The sequence below is a fragment of the Conger conger genome, chromosome 5 (assembly GCF_963514075.1).
Source record: "Conger conger chromosome 5, fConCon1.1, whole genome shotgun sequence".
NCBI lineage: Eukaryota > Metazoa > Chordata > Actinopteri > Anguilliformes > Congridae > Conger > Conger conger.
The window spans coordinates 8,939,468-8,956,257 of NC_083764.1; the positions used below are offsets into that span (position 1 = coordinate 8,939,468).

Consider the following 16,790-nt stretch of genomic DNA (forward strand, 5'->3'; position numbering starts at 1 on the left):
TTTCGCAGTGATAGCTGCATAAATCTTAAAAGTTGTAGAAACACTCAGTTTCAAGCTCTAAATGTACACATGCTTACACAAATTATACACATGTAAATGTACAAAATGTATATACATTCATTTGCGCACACACATTTCTGTTAAATAGTATCTACTAAAGGTCTCCACATCTGTATGCTGTGTGGTAATAAATTATGCTCTATAATGGTTATTTCTGCTCTCTATTCTGCGTGCTCCAACGCAATCAACTGTGTAAACACTTTGTGAAGGGAGCAATTAGTGTTAATCAGTCAGTATAGTACCACTTAGACGATAACAGAAAAAGCTCGCAACACGAAAAATATATCAATAATTAATGAACAGCCCGTGGAGATTTAGACAACAGAATGTACGCTACTATAAACAAGCAAAGCACTAAATAGCCGCATATTTGCGAGCAGAAATGTTGCGTGTGCAGTGCATTGTCCACTAGAGGACGCTAAATCCCATCCGCTTATTACACAAAGCGCTCTCTTTCTCATACGGTGTCGTATAGTAAATACTACGCTACGCGATATAGAATTCTTGTTTTCCGCGAATAAATCATTCGCAAGGGTTTCCAAGATTCCAAGACCTTTATCCATGGAATAAATATGTAAATAAATGTTGGCATTAACGGTGCATGAAGGCTACAGAAATACTAATTGTCGGCGAATGCACGCGCACTTCAGATGTGTTGGACTGTATTCCTTTCAGCGTACAGTGTCCTTCGTGGACATTTTAAGCTAAATGTGGAGGCTGCTTTTAAAACAAACAAAACACGGGCGCGTATAAAGAGAGCGTGCGCATCTAGTATTTCCCTCTCTCCGGTCAAACTCACGCTGATGGCTGGCGGTACCAATGCGAGCCCCCTCCTAGACCACTCCCCTTCGGTGGGTGGAGATCCGTTCTCCACGGGCGTGCTCAGATTTTACTGAGTAATATTCAGATGCACTAGACTTTCCCTGACAGTGCTCTGTCTGCGACCAGAGTGGTGGTAGATGAACAGCCCAAGTAAAGAGACTACTGACTGCTGTACAAACCAGACGACACACTGCAGATATACGGTCGTTGCTTGGTGAGTCGATTTCATATCCAACTGAACCGATATTAGGCTGTGGAGACTCGCGTTTTATTTCTTCTTCAAATATGTTCGACGCGGTTATTTTTGTTAAAAGTAAATGCTACCACGGCAACTGCATGATGTGAAACTGACATGCAGCTATGCGAGTTACCTACGTTTGTTTAGTTGGCAGTGTTGCACCAAACTGTTTACAGTTCTTGCCTAACAGAGACAGATGCGACACACTCCAGGAATAGGGGGCTTGAAATAAGGTTTGTTTTGCAAAATGAAATGTTATCATTAGTCCACGTCTATGGCAGAATAATCGTTTTCATAAAATGCTAGTATGTTATATTGTTTTTCGACATTACCAGCATGACCACCTTCAGCGTCACCATCACCGTGATGGTGGCAGGTAGTATTGTTCAATGTTATAGGACATAAGTCGACAACAAACCGCATTTATAAACACAATGTTAACTGTTGGTGACAATGCCCTAACATAAAAAATGTGTGCCCGTCTATCCAGGGTGTCTTTCCGAGGAAGATAATGCCGGCGGTCACAAGTAAAAATTCCGATTTGGAGTTTGAGTCCTTACAACCTTGCTTTTATCTGGATGAAGATGATTTCTATTTCTGCGGTCCTGATTCCGCACCACCGGGGGAAGACATCTGGAAGAAATTTGAGCTGCTGCCCACGCCCCCTCTCTCCCCGAGCAGAGCGGGGCTCCCGGGGGAGCTGGCTTCGGCATCCGGTGACTCCGGTTCGATAGGGTTTGGATTATCAAACCCACTGGACTGGGCTTCGGAACTGCTTTTTCTCCCCGAAGAGGACATTTGGGGTGCTTCGGCGGACGCGGACCTTTTCGGATCAGCCCTGGAAAGTAACCTGAATTCTATCATTATTCAGGACTGCATGTGGAGTGGATTTTCGGCCAGAGAAAAGCTTGAGCGAGTGGTGAACGAGAAACTCGGCAAAGCAGTTTCGACGGCTGCTAGTTGTGGAGTGAGTGCCAACAAAGAGAACAAGGCGGTGGAGTTGAACAGTTCCGTTTCGGAATGCGTGGACCCTGCCATAGTTTTCCCCTTTCCCGTCAACAAGACTAGCAGTAGTTGCATCACCAGCAGCAGCAGCAGCAGCAGCAGCAGCAGCAGCTGTAACAGTAGTATCAGCAGAAGTCCACCTGGGACAGTTCCCTCATCTGCTTCCAACAGTTATGCGGACGACACCCCAAGTGATTCTGGTAAGTAGAGCGGATGCCTTCTGTGACCGTGATGCTGGTGAAAAGTTTCCTTTCTTTTCAATGTCCTAAGTTACGTTACCAAGGTCGGTACACTGCAAAGGTACACTAATTGAATCCTTTTGTAAGGCATTGTATATATATGTATATATATGTATATTGCGATTTGTATATGTATATATGTGACGTTCATTTACGTTCAAATGCAACTGGCCACACTTGCATATTATCGGGCATAATATATGTATTATTATTATTATTATTATTATTATTATTAAGTAGTAATAACAGCAGTTTTAGCATCAGTGATATCAGCAATAGAAGCACAGTTTTTGTATATCCTTCTACAGATCCTAAATAGGATTAGCGTGGGCACTTAGGCTAGATTCCAGTCAGTCAGTCAGTCAGTCAGATAAACTCCCGTGTTAATCTGCAGTGCTGTCGGTACACATTGTTCACAAGATTACAGTAATAGGAGTGTATTTTCATCCAGCAGATGGCAGTAAAAATGAGTTTTTTTAAACCTGTGGTATTAAAAACGAACTTATACCCAGTTGGCATCAGCACAAAATTAGCTCAGGTGATGCTCAACGGAACATCAGATGGTCAAGGTGAACCTGGCAAGGCCAGTTTTAGAGTGTGCAGCCAACAGCGTTTCTTACCCTACAGTTACCCTTTACGACGTTGATGCTTACCACAAACCATGCGTAGGACCTTTGATTATTTGAAAAAGAAATGATAATGAATGGTTTTAGGGTTTTTAAACATGTGTGACTGGTTTGATAACAGGGCTTACCATCATTTTAGCGTTTTTGTGGCGAATACTTTGTAGAGTTTCTAATTGAAATTTACCCTGTTTTAACAAAGTTTTACAAATGTCTGTAAAGACTGAATATGGGGTTTGACGCGCTTTATGTTCCAAAATAATGTTACTACAGCCAGCACATGATGTGATGTATTTGATATAGGGTATTTGTCAAATGTGTGTGTGTGTGTGTGTGTGTGTGTGTGTGTGTGTGTGTGTGTGTGTGTGTGTTCCAAGTGTAATCACTGATTTCAACTCTTCAAATATTCGTGTCCTTACGCATATGAAATTGGAGACTGATGATGTACATTCACTAAAGTGAATTGCTTGAGCGGGCAAATGGCTCCAGCGTACAGTCTTTGTGTGGCGGATTTGCTCAGAATGTGGTCCGAGAAACGCGTAAAAGGAGCCACAACCTGGCAAGGCACTCTCGAGCGCGCCAGACAGCCCCACCAGCGCTGAAAACGGGCTCTGTCTCTTTAAAGTCTGACAGCTTTGAACAAGAGCTGCCTGCCAACAGCTGTCTTTTTGGCACGGCTCCAAAACGTTGGCTTAAGCGGAGGCACCAACTGCAGCTACTCTCCGTCCGAGATAGAATAATTCTGGCAATTACGGGGCTTTCCGGTGCTTTCAACGCGGGCCTTGTTCCTTCCTAGTGGATTTTTTTTTTTTTTTAAAGGAAACACGCCTCAGATTGCGGTTAGCGGCGGAAAGTGGGAGCGCCCTTTGTTATAATTCGTCCCTCGGAGTTCGGTGCGCCGTCTCCATGTGGTGTTTACAAACACGCTCATCTTAGCCGCGCGCACAGACGGTTTCCTGTAGGCAGCATTTGAAGTGTTCCGCTCTAATCTGCGAAACGCCAAACCGCCCATGATGGGCTTAGCGGTTAAAGATACGCTCGACCGAGAAAAACAAACTTTTACGGCTCCGTTCCTGTCGGGCTGGGGACGCACAAAGGGAGCCCGACTCTAAATCATATTTAAAGACAGTGTTTGTTGTTATAATGCCAGATTTGGAGTAAAGTACAGCAACACATTTCTCAACCAGAAAGATTTTAATTATTTGTTACATTTTCATTTTGTTGTGTGCGAATTCCATTGAAATTGTGCCTAATATAAATAATTTAATAATAGTGCGCCGCTTTTAAAGACCTTGAAGTGCTTCCTTGAAATGTGAACAATAGGAAATGTACAAAACAAACAGGTTTTATCCATTAAGGCTGCAGAAAAGGACACACAGAGAGTCATGAGACAGAGGCACCGGAAATAAGCCCACATAGACTGCAGGCTCTTCCAAATTGTCACACTGCATCAGATATGAGGCGTGATGGGTAGGTCACCTGACTATACACAAAGAACAGCTCTGGGTAATCACACTGGGGCATCTGCACTCCCACACGTTTGTTCCAGCCAGTACATATCTCTCACTTCTCGCTCGCATAGCAAACATTTTCGGGATGCTCCCGCGGGTGTGTCGGAACGTCGAAACCCGTCCATTGCACTGCGGTTATTTAGCTGACACTTTTATCCAAAGTGTCTTACAGTTGATTAGACTAAGCAGGGGCCAATCCCCCCCTGGAGCAGTGTAGGCTTAAGGGCCTTGCTCAAGGGCCCAACAGCTGCGCTGATCTTATTGTGGCTACACCGGGGCTTGAACCACCAACCTTCCAGGTCCTAGTTAAAGCACCTTAGCTACAAGGCTGCCACTTTACACTTTACTTACGATGTTTCATTTCCCTCCCTCCCCCCCAGACGACGAGGATGACGATGACGAGGACGACGAAGACGACGAGGACGACGAGGAGGAGGACGAGGACGAGGAGGAGATCGACGTGGTGACGGTGGAGAAGCGGCGGTCCACGGCCGCCAAGCCCGGCGCCGCGGCGACGCGGCCGAAGGCGGGAGGCGCCTCGGCGACCCGGCCCCAGGAGGCGATCCTCAAACGCTGCGCCCCCATCCACCAGCAGCACAACTACGCCGCCCCCTCGCCCTACGCGCAGGAGGAGCCGGCGCCGGCGCCGCCCAAAAAGGTCCGCAACGAGCCGCGCCCGGGCCCGGGCCCCGCCAAGCCCTGCCCGGGGCCCCCCGCCGGCCCCCAGCGCTGCAGGAAGAGCGAGAGCCCGCGCGCCTCGGACTCGGAGGACAGCGAACGGCGCCGGAACCACAACATCCTGGAGCGCCAGCGGCGCAACGACCTGCGCTCCAGCTTCCTGGCGCTGCGCGACCACGTGCCCGAGCTGGCGCGCAACGACAAGGCCGCCAAGGTGGTCATCCTCAAGAAGGCGGCCGAGTACGTGCGCTCGCTGGAGCTGGACGAGCGGAGGCTGCAGGGGGAGAGGGACCGGCTGCAGGCTCGGAGGCAGCAGCTCGTCAGGCGCTTGGAGCAGGCCAGGACTCGCTAGGCTCCCCCCGGGGGGGCTCCTCTCCTCCTCTCTCTCCCCCCCACCCCCCGCCTTCCCCTATCAGGACTGTCACTGCCACTTTTGCACATTTTTTGACGTTAAGAATGTTGGGTTTGCTTTCAATCCAGTCGCAATTTTTATCGCAAAAAGGACGGGAGAACGCTTCCTCTCTCTTTTATCCCCCCACCCCCCCACCACCACCCCCCCGACCCTTCGCCCTCCCCCAGTTTGAATTCAGGTTTCCACGGTGACAAAACGGCCACGCAATACCTGCTCGACGTCCGAGACTGAGGCGGCCCGGATTCGGTCGAACTGCAATGAGTATTTTTTTTCCCGCCGTTAATTCTCCGGTTAGGCGGCGAAGGAAAAGCGTCGTACCTTTTTTCGATTCTTGCACAAAATATTTCACTAACCAGCAAATCAGCGAAACACGGGACATTGAGTGAGTGCCAGCAGAAATATAACACTTTATTAAAATCGGTCTTAGGAACGAGGGGCCATTGCAGTCAGACTGAATCCGTGCCGCGGCATGCATTAAACTGGCCAGTATAGGAGTGTCAGTCGACCTTCATTTTGCCTTCACCACTTCACACGGAAAGCCAGAGACAAGAGGATGCCATGTTGTGGCCACACTCATTGTGCTTATACATTCATCTCACCGGTGCTGAAAAGAAAAGCAAATGTACTTCAGTGCACCTTTTGCATATTGTTTATCCTATACGCTTTTGTAAATACCATTTACACAACCTGCCTTTTTTTGTATACATATGTCTGGTTTTTATGTCCAAGCTGCCAATACTAGACTGGAAGATTATATACCTTAAAAGTACTGTAATACCTCAATGTTTGAGGATCATATGACTTTGTAATATAACATACTGTTCCCCCCCCCCCCCCCCCCCCCCCATCTGCTATGTACTTTACTAATTCCCTTTAATAATTTACCTCTATACTTTAGTGTGATACTGATACATACTAAATTTGATACTTATATTTTCGTATGAAAATGCGTTCTGAGTAGATATTACTTTATCCCTTTGTTTTTTTCTCTAAAAACTTCATTTGTACAGAAATTCACTCTATAAACATTTATCCTTGCTTTTTCTTCTTTCTGTTTATATATTTGTTACTGTTGGGTGCATAGGGCTGGGTAAAAAAAAGGACGTTTTTTTCCTTTTCTTTTTTAAAAAAAAATGTACATTTAGTGCTGCGACTTATAGCACTTTGAAATACCTCATTTTAAAAATAAATAGATTAAAAGAAACGTGAGTTGTGCCGGTCTTAATCCCTCTCTTAAGTTACGACTCCCGAACCCACACATCCACTGAAATCACAGTGACAACTTGCTGACGTCGCCGCTGTTGTGAGCTGCAGTCCGCAGCGATGTAATAATGGAACTACGTCTACCTGAAGGTCTTTTTTTTATATTTTCAAGGACACAAAGGGAAAACTACATTCAACGGTCTTATATGGTTTCTGTTTTTAAAATGTCCACATTACTTGAACCCTGAAAAAGAAAAACGTTAAACGTAGGCGTATTCAGGCTCAACTTGTACAGTAGTTTACCTTGGTTGACAGAATCAGGTTTGACAATGCTAACGCGCATTCTCCCCGGCGTGCAGGAATGTAAAACCAAGATAGCGGCGAGGACAACCGTGGAATGGAATTTACTCAACCTTGAGTTTGCTTCGCGCCTTCGTTAGACGACGCCAAATATCCCTAGGGGATTTTTTGGTAGGCATGCAGTTAACCAGCCGTGTACGGTAGCTATTGTTTTGTCTCTTCTGTTCCACCACAGAGCACATAGTTCCACGTAGTTCATGGCTGAAATGGATATGGCTAGGATGTACTGGAATCAGGATAAGTAGAACATTGTGAGAGGTTTGGGTTCTTCTGTGTATGGAAATCACTTCACTTCCATCATTTCCACTTGTGCTTCTAGACACAGTGCAATACAGCACACAATGTGAAGACGTTTCGTGTTTTTGGACTGAAATAGCACCGAGCTGAATACGTATGTCCCACTTTCTTAATTGCTATGCAGCCGTCTGAACCCTCACGTACAGCTATCTCGTAATTGCTTGATCTCTGCGCAGTTTAAAGAACATGCTCAATTTGTGTGAAACAGCGGAGCTCCAGCTAGCATTTCCCTGGGCCCTTAGTTCATCAAAACGGTCAATGCTGTAGTTCAAGTAAGAAAGTCAGTAAACCACATTCTTCAAGACGGTACCTGTGCTAGAGGTCTATAACGGTAATAAGACAAAAAAAAAACGGCCGTGTCTGCTGTTCCTCCAATCATGCAAAAAGGTGGAAATAACGGACTAACCAAAGCACTACAGCTGCGTCCGAGGACAAAGTATTGTTTCGACAAACGACACGAATCGTTGGTAACCTACCTGCAGGTCAGTCACGCAGCTAAGCCGGTTCAGGTTGGCAGCGTCTGGATAATTACATAATCGCGGCGGAGAAGGCGTCGTACTGTCAAAGCCTATAATGTTAAATTCACCTCATCCTTATTGAAACGAGTCATTTATTATATTTTCTACGGTCCTCTGCCCTCGTCGTGAATGAACGTTATCAGAGTATGCTACAGTAGCCCCATTGATTTAACATTGCTTTAATGACCTATTTTACGCTCGTTTCTCGTTTTTCTCCTTCAGTTTAGTTCATCACGTCTTGTTTTCCTACGAGCTCACGGCAGTTGTCACATCTTATAAACCTCATTATTGGCCTGAGTCAGAGTAGCCTTGGCTAACTGTTCCCTTGGTTCTAGCGTTTTGCTGCGTCTGACTTTTTTATTTCAGTCTTGTGATAATGTAGTAAAAGTAATTTACCTTGACATCGCATTAGTCGAACGCGTGAAGACGATAAGGTATCATTAGCTACTGGATTTTGCTTTTCCAGTGAAAACGCTAAAAACCCTTCCATGATAGGCTACTATAAATTGTTGTTTTGCGCAGAGCCGCCTTTTGCCAAACACAAATGCCCGTTTCCTGTTCTCATTGTGTGCTTATTGATTTATTTATTCCGACGCAAATGTATCGCACAAAGCACACTAAAAGGCATTATTGTGTCCATTAGTCAAATTCACTGTTTAGATCCAGCCCCCACCCCCCCCTTCCCAAAGCAGATATAAAAAGCTTACACACTCCTCGCTCCCCTCGCATTGTTCGGGAGGTTGCCATGGAAACTGGCGCAGCTGCGGAGCAGCAGACTTTGGCTGCGTCGCGCGGGGCGAGTCGGTCTGCTTTATATTTTTTTGTGTGTGTGTCGCGGACCACGTGACCCGCCAGCTAATCGCACTCCAGTGTACGGCGATACCGCGCCAGGACCCCATACTAGATAATGTTTACCAACATCGGCCACATGGCCCCTTTTTCCACAGGGCAGGCCAAAATATGTCAACCTCGGGTGATTTGTCAGGCTCCGGGCCAGCCCCTCTGGACACGGATGAAAAATCTGTCACCGGCGACAGTGGGGCAGGAGTCTGGCTTAGGACCGCCAAGGGAGAGAGAGAGAGAGAGCGAGGGAGAGAGGGAGAGAGAGAGAGAGGGGGGAAAGAGAGAGAGAGGGAGTGAGAGAGAGCAAGGGAGAGAGAGAGAGACTGCAGTCCTCGAGCGGCACCTCAAGCCTGACCGCTTCACCCTCCCCGTTCACAGTAAACGGTCGTCTGTATCGCCGACTGCATCGCTAATACATTTCCCCTCTACTCCACTGTAATAGGGGCAGACAAAAGAAAAAAAATTGCTTAAGAAACTCAACAGTTAACAGTGCTTAAGTCCACAAATCCAGCATTCAGAAGGGGGAATGACAAGAGAGAAATGTGTAATTCTATTTTTAGTTTCACCTCACTTCTGAAGTAGGAAAATACCGCATGCATAATGGACAAGGGCAAAGTGACTCCAGTGAGACGCAGTCTAGAGTTCCTGAAGTTTCTCTCTCGGTAAGTACGGAGTGACAGACTCAAATCCACTCTGGTCTGGTCTGGGCTATCTGGCAAGTCCCCGGGAGTGTGTGTGTGTGTGTGTGTGTGTGTGTGTGTGTGTGTGTGAGTGTGAGGGGGTGAGTGTGTGTGTGTGTGACTGTGTGGGTGTGAGTGTGTGTGTGTGAGTGTGTGTGTGTGTGAGTGTATGTGAGGGGGTGAATGTATGTGTGTGAGTGTGTGTGAGGGGGTGAGTGTGTGTGTGTGTGAGTGTGTGTGTGTGTGAGTGTGTGGGTGTGTGTGAGTGTATGTGTGTGTGAGTGTATGTGAGGGGGTGAATGTGTGTATGTGAGTGTGTGTGAGGGGGTGAGTGTGTGTGTGTGTGTGAGTGTGTGTGAGGGGGTGAGTGTGTGTGTGTGTGTGTGAGTGTGTGTGTGTGTGTGTGAGTGTGTGAGGGGATGAGTGAGTGTGAGTGTATGTGAGGGGGTGAATGTGTGTGTGTGAGTGTGTGTGAGGGGGTGAGTGTGTGTGTGTGTGAGTGTGTGTGAGGGGGTGAGTGTGTGTGTGTGAGTGTGTGTGTGTGAGGGGATGAGTGAGTGTGAGTGTATGTGAGGGGGTGAGTGTGTGTGTGTGTGAGTGTGTGGGTGTGAGTGTGTGTGTGTGTGTGTGTGCGTGTGTGTGTGTGAGGGGATGAGTGAGTGTGTGTGTGTGTGAGGGGGTGAATGTGTGTGTTAGGGGGTGAGAGTGTGTGTGTGTGAGGGGGTGAGTGAGTGTGTGTGTGTGTGTGAGGGGATGAGTGAGTGTGTGTGTGTGTGTGTGTGAGTGTGTGTGTGTGAGTGTGTGTGAGTGTGTGTGTGTGAGTGTGTGGGTGTGTGTGTGTGTGAGTGTGTGTGTGTGAGTGTGTGGGTGTGAGTGTGTGTGTGTGTGTGTGTGAGTGTGTGGGTGTGAGTGTGTGTGTGAGTGTATGTGAGGTGGTGAATGTGTGTGTGTGTGTGTGAGGGGGTGAGTGTGTGTGTGTGTGAGTGTGTGGGTGTGAGTGTATATGTGTGTGAGTGTATGTGAGGGGGTGAATGTGTGTGTGTGAGTGTGTGTGAGGGGGTGAATGTGTGTGTGTGAGGGGGTGAGTGTGTGTGTGTGTGAGTGTGTGTGTGTGTGTGAGGGGATGAGTGAGTGTGTGTGTGTGTGTGAGGGGATGAGTGTGTGTGTGTGTGTGTGTGTTAGGGGGTGAGAGTGTGTGTGTGTGAGGGGGTGAGTGAGTGAGTGTGTGTGTGTGTGAGGGGATGAGTGAGTGTGTGTGTGTGTGTGTGTGTGTGTGTGTGTGTGTGTGTGCGTGTGAGTGAGTGAGTGTGTGTGTGTGTGTGTGTGTGTGTGTGTGAGGGGGTGAGTGAGTGTGTGTGTGTGTGAGGGGATGAGTGAGTGTGTGTGTGTGTGTGTGTGTGTGTGTGTGAGGGGATGAGTGTGTGTGTGTGTGTGTGTGTGTGTGTGTGTGAGGGGATGAGTGTGTGTGTGTGTGTGTGTGTGTGTGTGTGAGGGGATGAGTGTGTGTGTGTGTGTGTGTGTGTGTGAGTGAGTGAGGGGGTGTGTGTGTGTGTGAGTGTGTGAGGGGATGAGTGAGTGAGTGTGTGTGTGTGTGTGTGTGTGTGTGTGTGTGTGTGTGTGTGTGTGTGAGTGAGTGTGTGTGTGTGTGTGTGTGTGTGTGAGTGAGTGAGTGTGTGTGTGTGTGCGTGTGAGTGAGTGAGTGAGTGTGTGTGTGTGTGTGTGTGTGAGGCTGGGTCAGGGCTGCCACTGTGGGTGGCTCGGGAGCAGAGACAGCCGTGGGAGAGGCACCGTGCCATCTGTCCCGTGCCCCCCCCCGGCCCCGTGCCCCCCCCCGGCCCTGCCACTCTAATGGATGGAAGGCATTAGCTGCAACCCGATAGCGTCAGCGCAGAGGGGGCTTCCCTGGAACGACCCGCACGGATCGCGCTGGTATTCCCCCACGTCTGGGACGGGAGCGGCAACCAATTATGTAATGGTGACCTTTCCGATCCGGAAAGGAAGGAAGTTCACCTTCCCGGTGCCCTCCCCCCCCCCCCCCCCCCCCTTCCCAGACTTCTGCTTCCACCCTGTCTCCCGAGCGTCGGGAATAATGAGATTATTCATCCATCTCTCCGGATATATATTCCGAACGGAGAGACCCCGCTCGGCGAGGAAGCGCGGGGGAAGGCCAGCCTCTTCCTCCTCCTCTCTCCGCGCGCACGTTTTCCGCTCGGAAAACCGGGAGGGCCGCTTCAGTAGGTGGTCGTGGAAGCACAACTGGAACACGTCTTGTCTGTATCAGCCAATCTCTTATCTGCTCGGCCCAGCCGTTATCAGCGGGTGTGAAAACATACGGCTCAGCAGATTATTTGATTCGATTGCAGCTGAGCGGTTTCATTATTTATTTTATATATATATATATATATATATATATATATATATATAAATTATAATTCTAAACATGCATTTTGATGTTCTGAACAGGGGACCTTGTTTCATACCCTAGTCATCACTGACCTCAGTAAACACGTAAAAACAGTAAACAGCGATTCAACTTCGACATGAACTCGGTGTAAAAAGGTAAATAAACATCCGTGCAGTTTCTCAAACGAAAAGTGACGAGAAAACGAAAAACGAAAAGGTTCTACGATCTCAAACATTGAACGATGTCCAGATACGGGTACGCGTCACAGCTTTAGCACGGCTGACGCACGCGAGGTGGGATACGGTTAGACGGGGGCCGCGGTGCTAAGCGCGGTGCCGTAGCCTGTTCTATTTCCGTGATGCCGCGGCAGTTGGTAGAAGCTGACGCTTTGACCCCAGGAGTAAACCCGCCGCCTTCTCCACCGCAAATCCGCCTAACGCGTCTAAGTGAGGTCTCCCCCCGCCTCCCCCGGCCCTCTTGCACTTGACATTCAAGTTCAGCCATCTTGTATTAAACAAACATATGGCCGGGCTTTACCTTAATTAATACATATTATCCCCCCGCCTGGCCCTTCCATTATGTATGCGGTAATAGGCTTAGGAAGCACCGCCTCGAATCAAATCCACTCGCTACCCGCACCAGGCCCGAGTGATAATTCATTCAGAATTAACCCCGCGAGGAGGAGACGCTGGCAGCTTCGGTTCCAGGGGAGAAACACTTGGAAGAAGAAACGTGTTTCACTCAAAAAAAAAGAAAAAGGCAGCGATGACCGAGTTTAGCATAACAAAGCCAAAAAGAGACAAATGTTTCTATGTCCTGGGGAGGATAAGATCTCACCGTATAAGATCGTCCTCACTTGTACTGCACACTTAGACAAAATGGGTTCTTTGGCTTGTCTCAGAACCTTTTAGTTCTTCATGGAACCCTCTATCGCAGGTGTGACGTGCTCCGAGACAAAGACCCGTTTTGCCAGACAAAGAACCCTTTAACTAGATAGGGTTCTTCTGTGGAATGAACAGGGTTCCTTTCGGAAGCATTTTGTTCCTGAGAGCGTACTGGGGGACTCGTAAGCGCGGGATGAGAACATCGTCGTTGTGGAGCTGAAAGCGTCTGAACGGGCCTCCCCCAGTTGGACGGGGCCTGGGGAAGCTCACAGACGTTCCCCCGGCTTCTGGAATCCACGCCGCCTGACAGACGGGACCGCACGGCGAACTAAAGCTCCTGCAAGATGTCTTTATTTAGTTTGTAAGCGATGCTGTGAACCGGGCTGGAAAGAGCTATGCGCACTACGTCATGTCGGAGGGCTGCGCCGCGTTTCGAACGCGTTTCATTTCACCGCGGCCTCGTGTGACCTGTAGCACGTTTCTTTCATTTTAGGCATCTAGCAGACGCTCAAACCCAGTGTGACTCACACTCACATTGTACTCTTCTTTTTACACACAATCCAATTATGCTGATGTGCACTCAGTGAGCACTTTCATTTGGCGTTTATTAGACTTATTAATCAGACGTATTGGTGTTCTGCTGCTGTAGCCAAACCGCTGAAAAGGTTTGTCGTGTTGTGTGTTCAGAGATGCTCTTCTGCGTAGCACTGTCGAAATGCGTGGTTATTTGAATGACCCTGGTCCTTCTCCTCTGACCTCTCCCATTAACAAGACATTTTAGGCCACAAAACTGCTGCTCACTGGATGTTTTTTGTTTTTCGCACCATTCTCTGTAAACCCAAGAGACTGTTGTGCTTGAAAATCCCAGGAGAGCAGTTTCTGAGAAAATCAGACCACCTCGTCTGAAACTAACAATCATTCCATGGTCAAAGTCACTTAGATTACAGTTCTTCACCATTCCGATGTTTGGTCTGAACAACAACTGAACCTCATACCATGTCTACATGTTTTTAGGCATCGAGTTGCTGCAACATAATTGGATATTTGCATCAATGAGGTGGTGTACAGGCCTACCTAATAAAGTGCTCAGTGAGTGTATGTTTACTAAAGCGCTTCAGGTTAAACACCACGCTCAGTGCAATGGTGGCAATGCCACACCTGGGAATCGACAACCTCGACAAAGTTATGAGCCCAGCTTTGTTACAAATGTTACACTGCTGCCTATAGATCACAAAGATATTATAGATCACCTAGAAGACAACTGAAAGATCATAGATAACACAGATAACCGAGAGATCATAGATAACATAGGTATCATAGATAGCAGAGGTCATAGATGACAGGTATCATTGATAACCGATAGATCATAGATAACATAGATCTAGACGACAAAGATAACATAGATATCACCGGCTGCTCAACAGCCACATCATTCACTATCCTGTTCTTTAAGCGTTTTTGTACTCGCCCCATACTGCCCTCATAGTCTTTGTTTAGCTCAGGGCTCCGTTCAGAAATGATTCCCAGGATATGCTTCAGAACTGTTAGACCCTTCATGGACTACCTGTGAAAACAGTAATGCTTTGGGCAACAAACTATGTTCCTGGTCATTCTGAACACATTTCCCATAACGGCTAGGCAAAAAGGCTTAAAATATTTACCAGGGGATGATGATTTTGTGGTGTACAGTGAATCGATATTTTTGTCCTTTATAGGAGCTTGTAAATACTACCACCATTATGTGCTCTTGTTTGGCGTTGAATTTAAACATTTTACACACCAGTCAGCATCCGCACTAAACAGAAACTAATACTGCTCTGTAAGGCGCAGTTAACTGAATCCCTGGCTGTTTAAGTTGAAACACGGGGAATCCTAACTGTTTTGAAGCGTACAGCGAAGCCCATTTATTCATTATGCATTTTCCAATCTCGCCCTCCCGGCTCATTCAGCGTGTTATATCACACACTCCCAGTACAAATAGACTCGCTCCCTTTGTCACGCGTTCCCACCAGGGGCGGGAAAACACGGAGTTCAGGGGGAGGAAACGGGAGCATAACAACGGTACAGTGTGTGCTTTGTGTGCACCTTCGCCGGCTATTTTCTGCGTAAAGTAAATCCCTGGGATACGAGCACGGACGATAAAAACGCTAAATAAACAGCCCGGCGGTTGTAGGTGGGCCGTGTTTGCCAGGCACGGGTGCGGGTGCCAGGGAGCACCATCTGCTGTGGTTTTCACGCAGGTGTGAGGGAGCGTCCACTCCACACGCGGCGTAATAACGCCGCACAAAGGGCCAATGTGCTACAATAATTGCTCGACACATAAAGAGGGAAGGGGCCAGAACGTTTGATCAAAGTTTACCAAGTCTGCCCGGATTTGCATACAGATGGAAGTGTTGGGTCAGGGAGCTGCTCCACTGGCTGGGCTCAGGGGCCTGCTAACAGCTCCTCTTTAAACAGGGTTAGGCAGGGACACACACACACACACACACACACACACACACACACACATATACACACACAACCACACACACACACACACACACACACACATACACACACACACACACACACACACACACATATACACACACAACCACACACACACACAGAGCACACACACACATATACACACACACACACACACAACCACACACACACACACACACACACACACACACACACACACATATACACACACAACCACACACACACACATATACACACAACCACACACAGAGCACACACACAACCACACACACACAACTATACACAGACACACACACAGACACACACACATATACATATACACACACAACCACACACAGAGCACACACAACTACACACACACACACACACACACACACACAACCACACACAGAACACACACAACTACACACAGACACACACACATATACACACAGAGCACACACACACATGTACACACACACACCACACACAGAACACACACACTCACACAACTACACACACACACACACACAGATACAACCACACACATAGCATACACAGACATGTACACACACACAACCACACACACATACACACATAGACATGTACACACAAACACAACCACACACACAGAACACACACACATACACACACTACTAGACACAGACCACACACACAACCACACATCGACACACACAGACATGTACACACACGACTACACACAGAGCACACACACACACACCACACACATACAATGAACACACACTCCCGAGATATAACTCCACCCCCTGCACACTCAAAAACACATGCGCACACGCACACACAATACACACTTATTCATTGTGAATGAGCCAACTAACCCCAGACTCCCCTGATGCCACCCCCACCCCCCCCCCCCCACATACACACACACACACACATGCACACACGCCCCCAAACACATCTTCACAATGCATACACACTCTGTAAACCAAAGCATCTCGAGCACAAACACACACACCCAAGGCCACATGCTTATATGCACTTCATACAAACATACACGTGCCACACACACACACACACACATGCACATGCATATACACACACACACACACACACAAAGACACAGAGGCAACTCTCTGAATAGTCTTTCAAGTACATGTCCTTGGGAAGAGAGGGGGGGGGAAGAGAGGGAGTGAGAGAGGAGTGTGACAGAGAGAGTGAGCAGGAGAGACAGAGGTGAAAGAATGGAGAGGCAGAAGGGAGAAAAGAGGGAAGTATACATTCTTCTTTAATGAATGCAGGGGTGGGGGGGGTCAGGGAATTGGGACGGCGCCCAGGAAAAGTGTGCGTTAGGAAAGTGTGCTGGTTTGGCAGCGGGACACTGAGGAATGGAGTTTGCGTGAAGATGCACACGACGCTAGCTGGCAGCCTCCGTAATCTATTCCGTGGCTGTGGAAAATTGCAGTAATCCCCAAAAGTATTCATCTAATAAGAATAGATTCAAAATTCAATTTAGTGTCGTAATTGGTTTTAATAGGGTGGCCCTCCAAAGGTTGCCAGAACCA

At 47.8% G+C, this 16,790-nt stretch overlaps 1 protein-coding gene across 1 annotated transcript; it reads left to right on the top strand.

Moving 5' to 3' along the window:
• The first annotated feature begins 986 nt into the window (after positions 1-986).
• Positions 987-5,528, top strand: mycn (MYCN proto-oncogene, bHLH transcription factor). The gene is made up of 3 exons (XM_061243461.1): positions 987-1,096; positions 1,611-2,325; positions 4,879-5,528. Exons 2-3 carry the CDS (start codon positions 1,632-1,634, stop codon positions 5,526-5,528), a joined length of 1,344 nt encoding a protein of 447 aa, XP_061099445.1. The 5' UTR covers positions 987-1,096; positions 1,611-1,631.
• Positions 5,529-16,790: the final 11,262 nt, after the last annotated feature.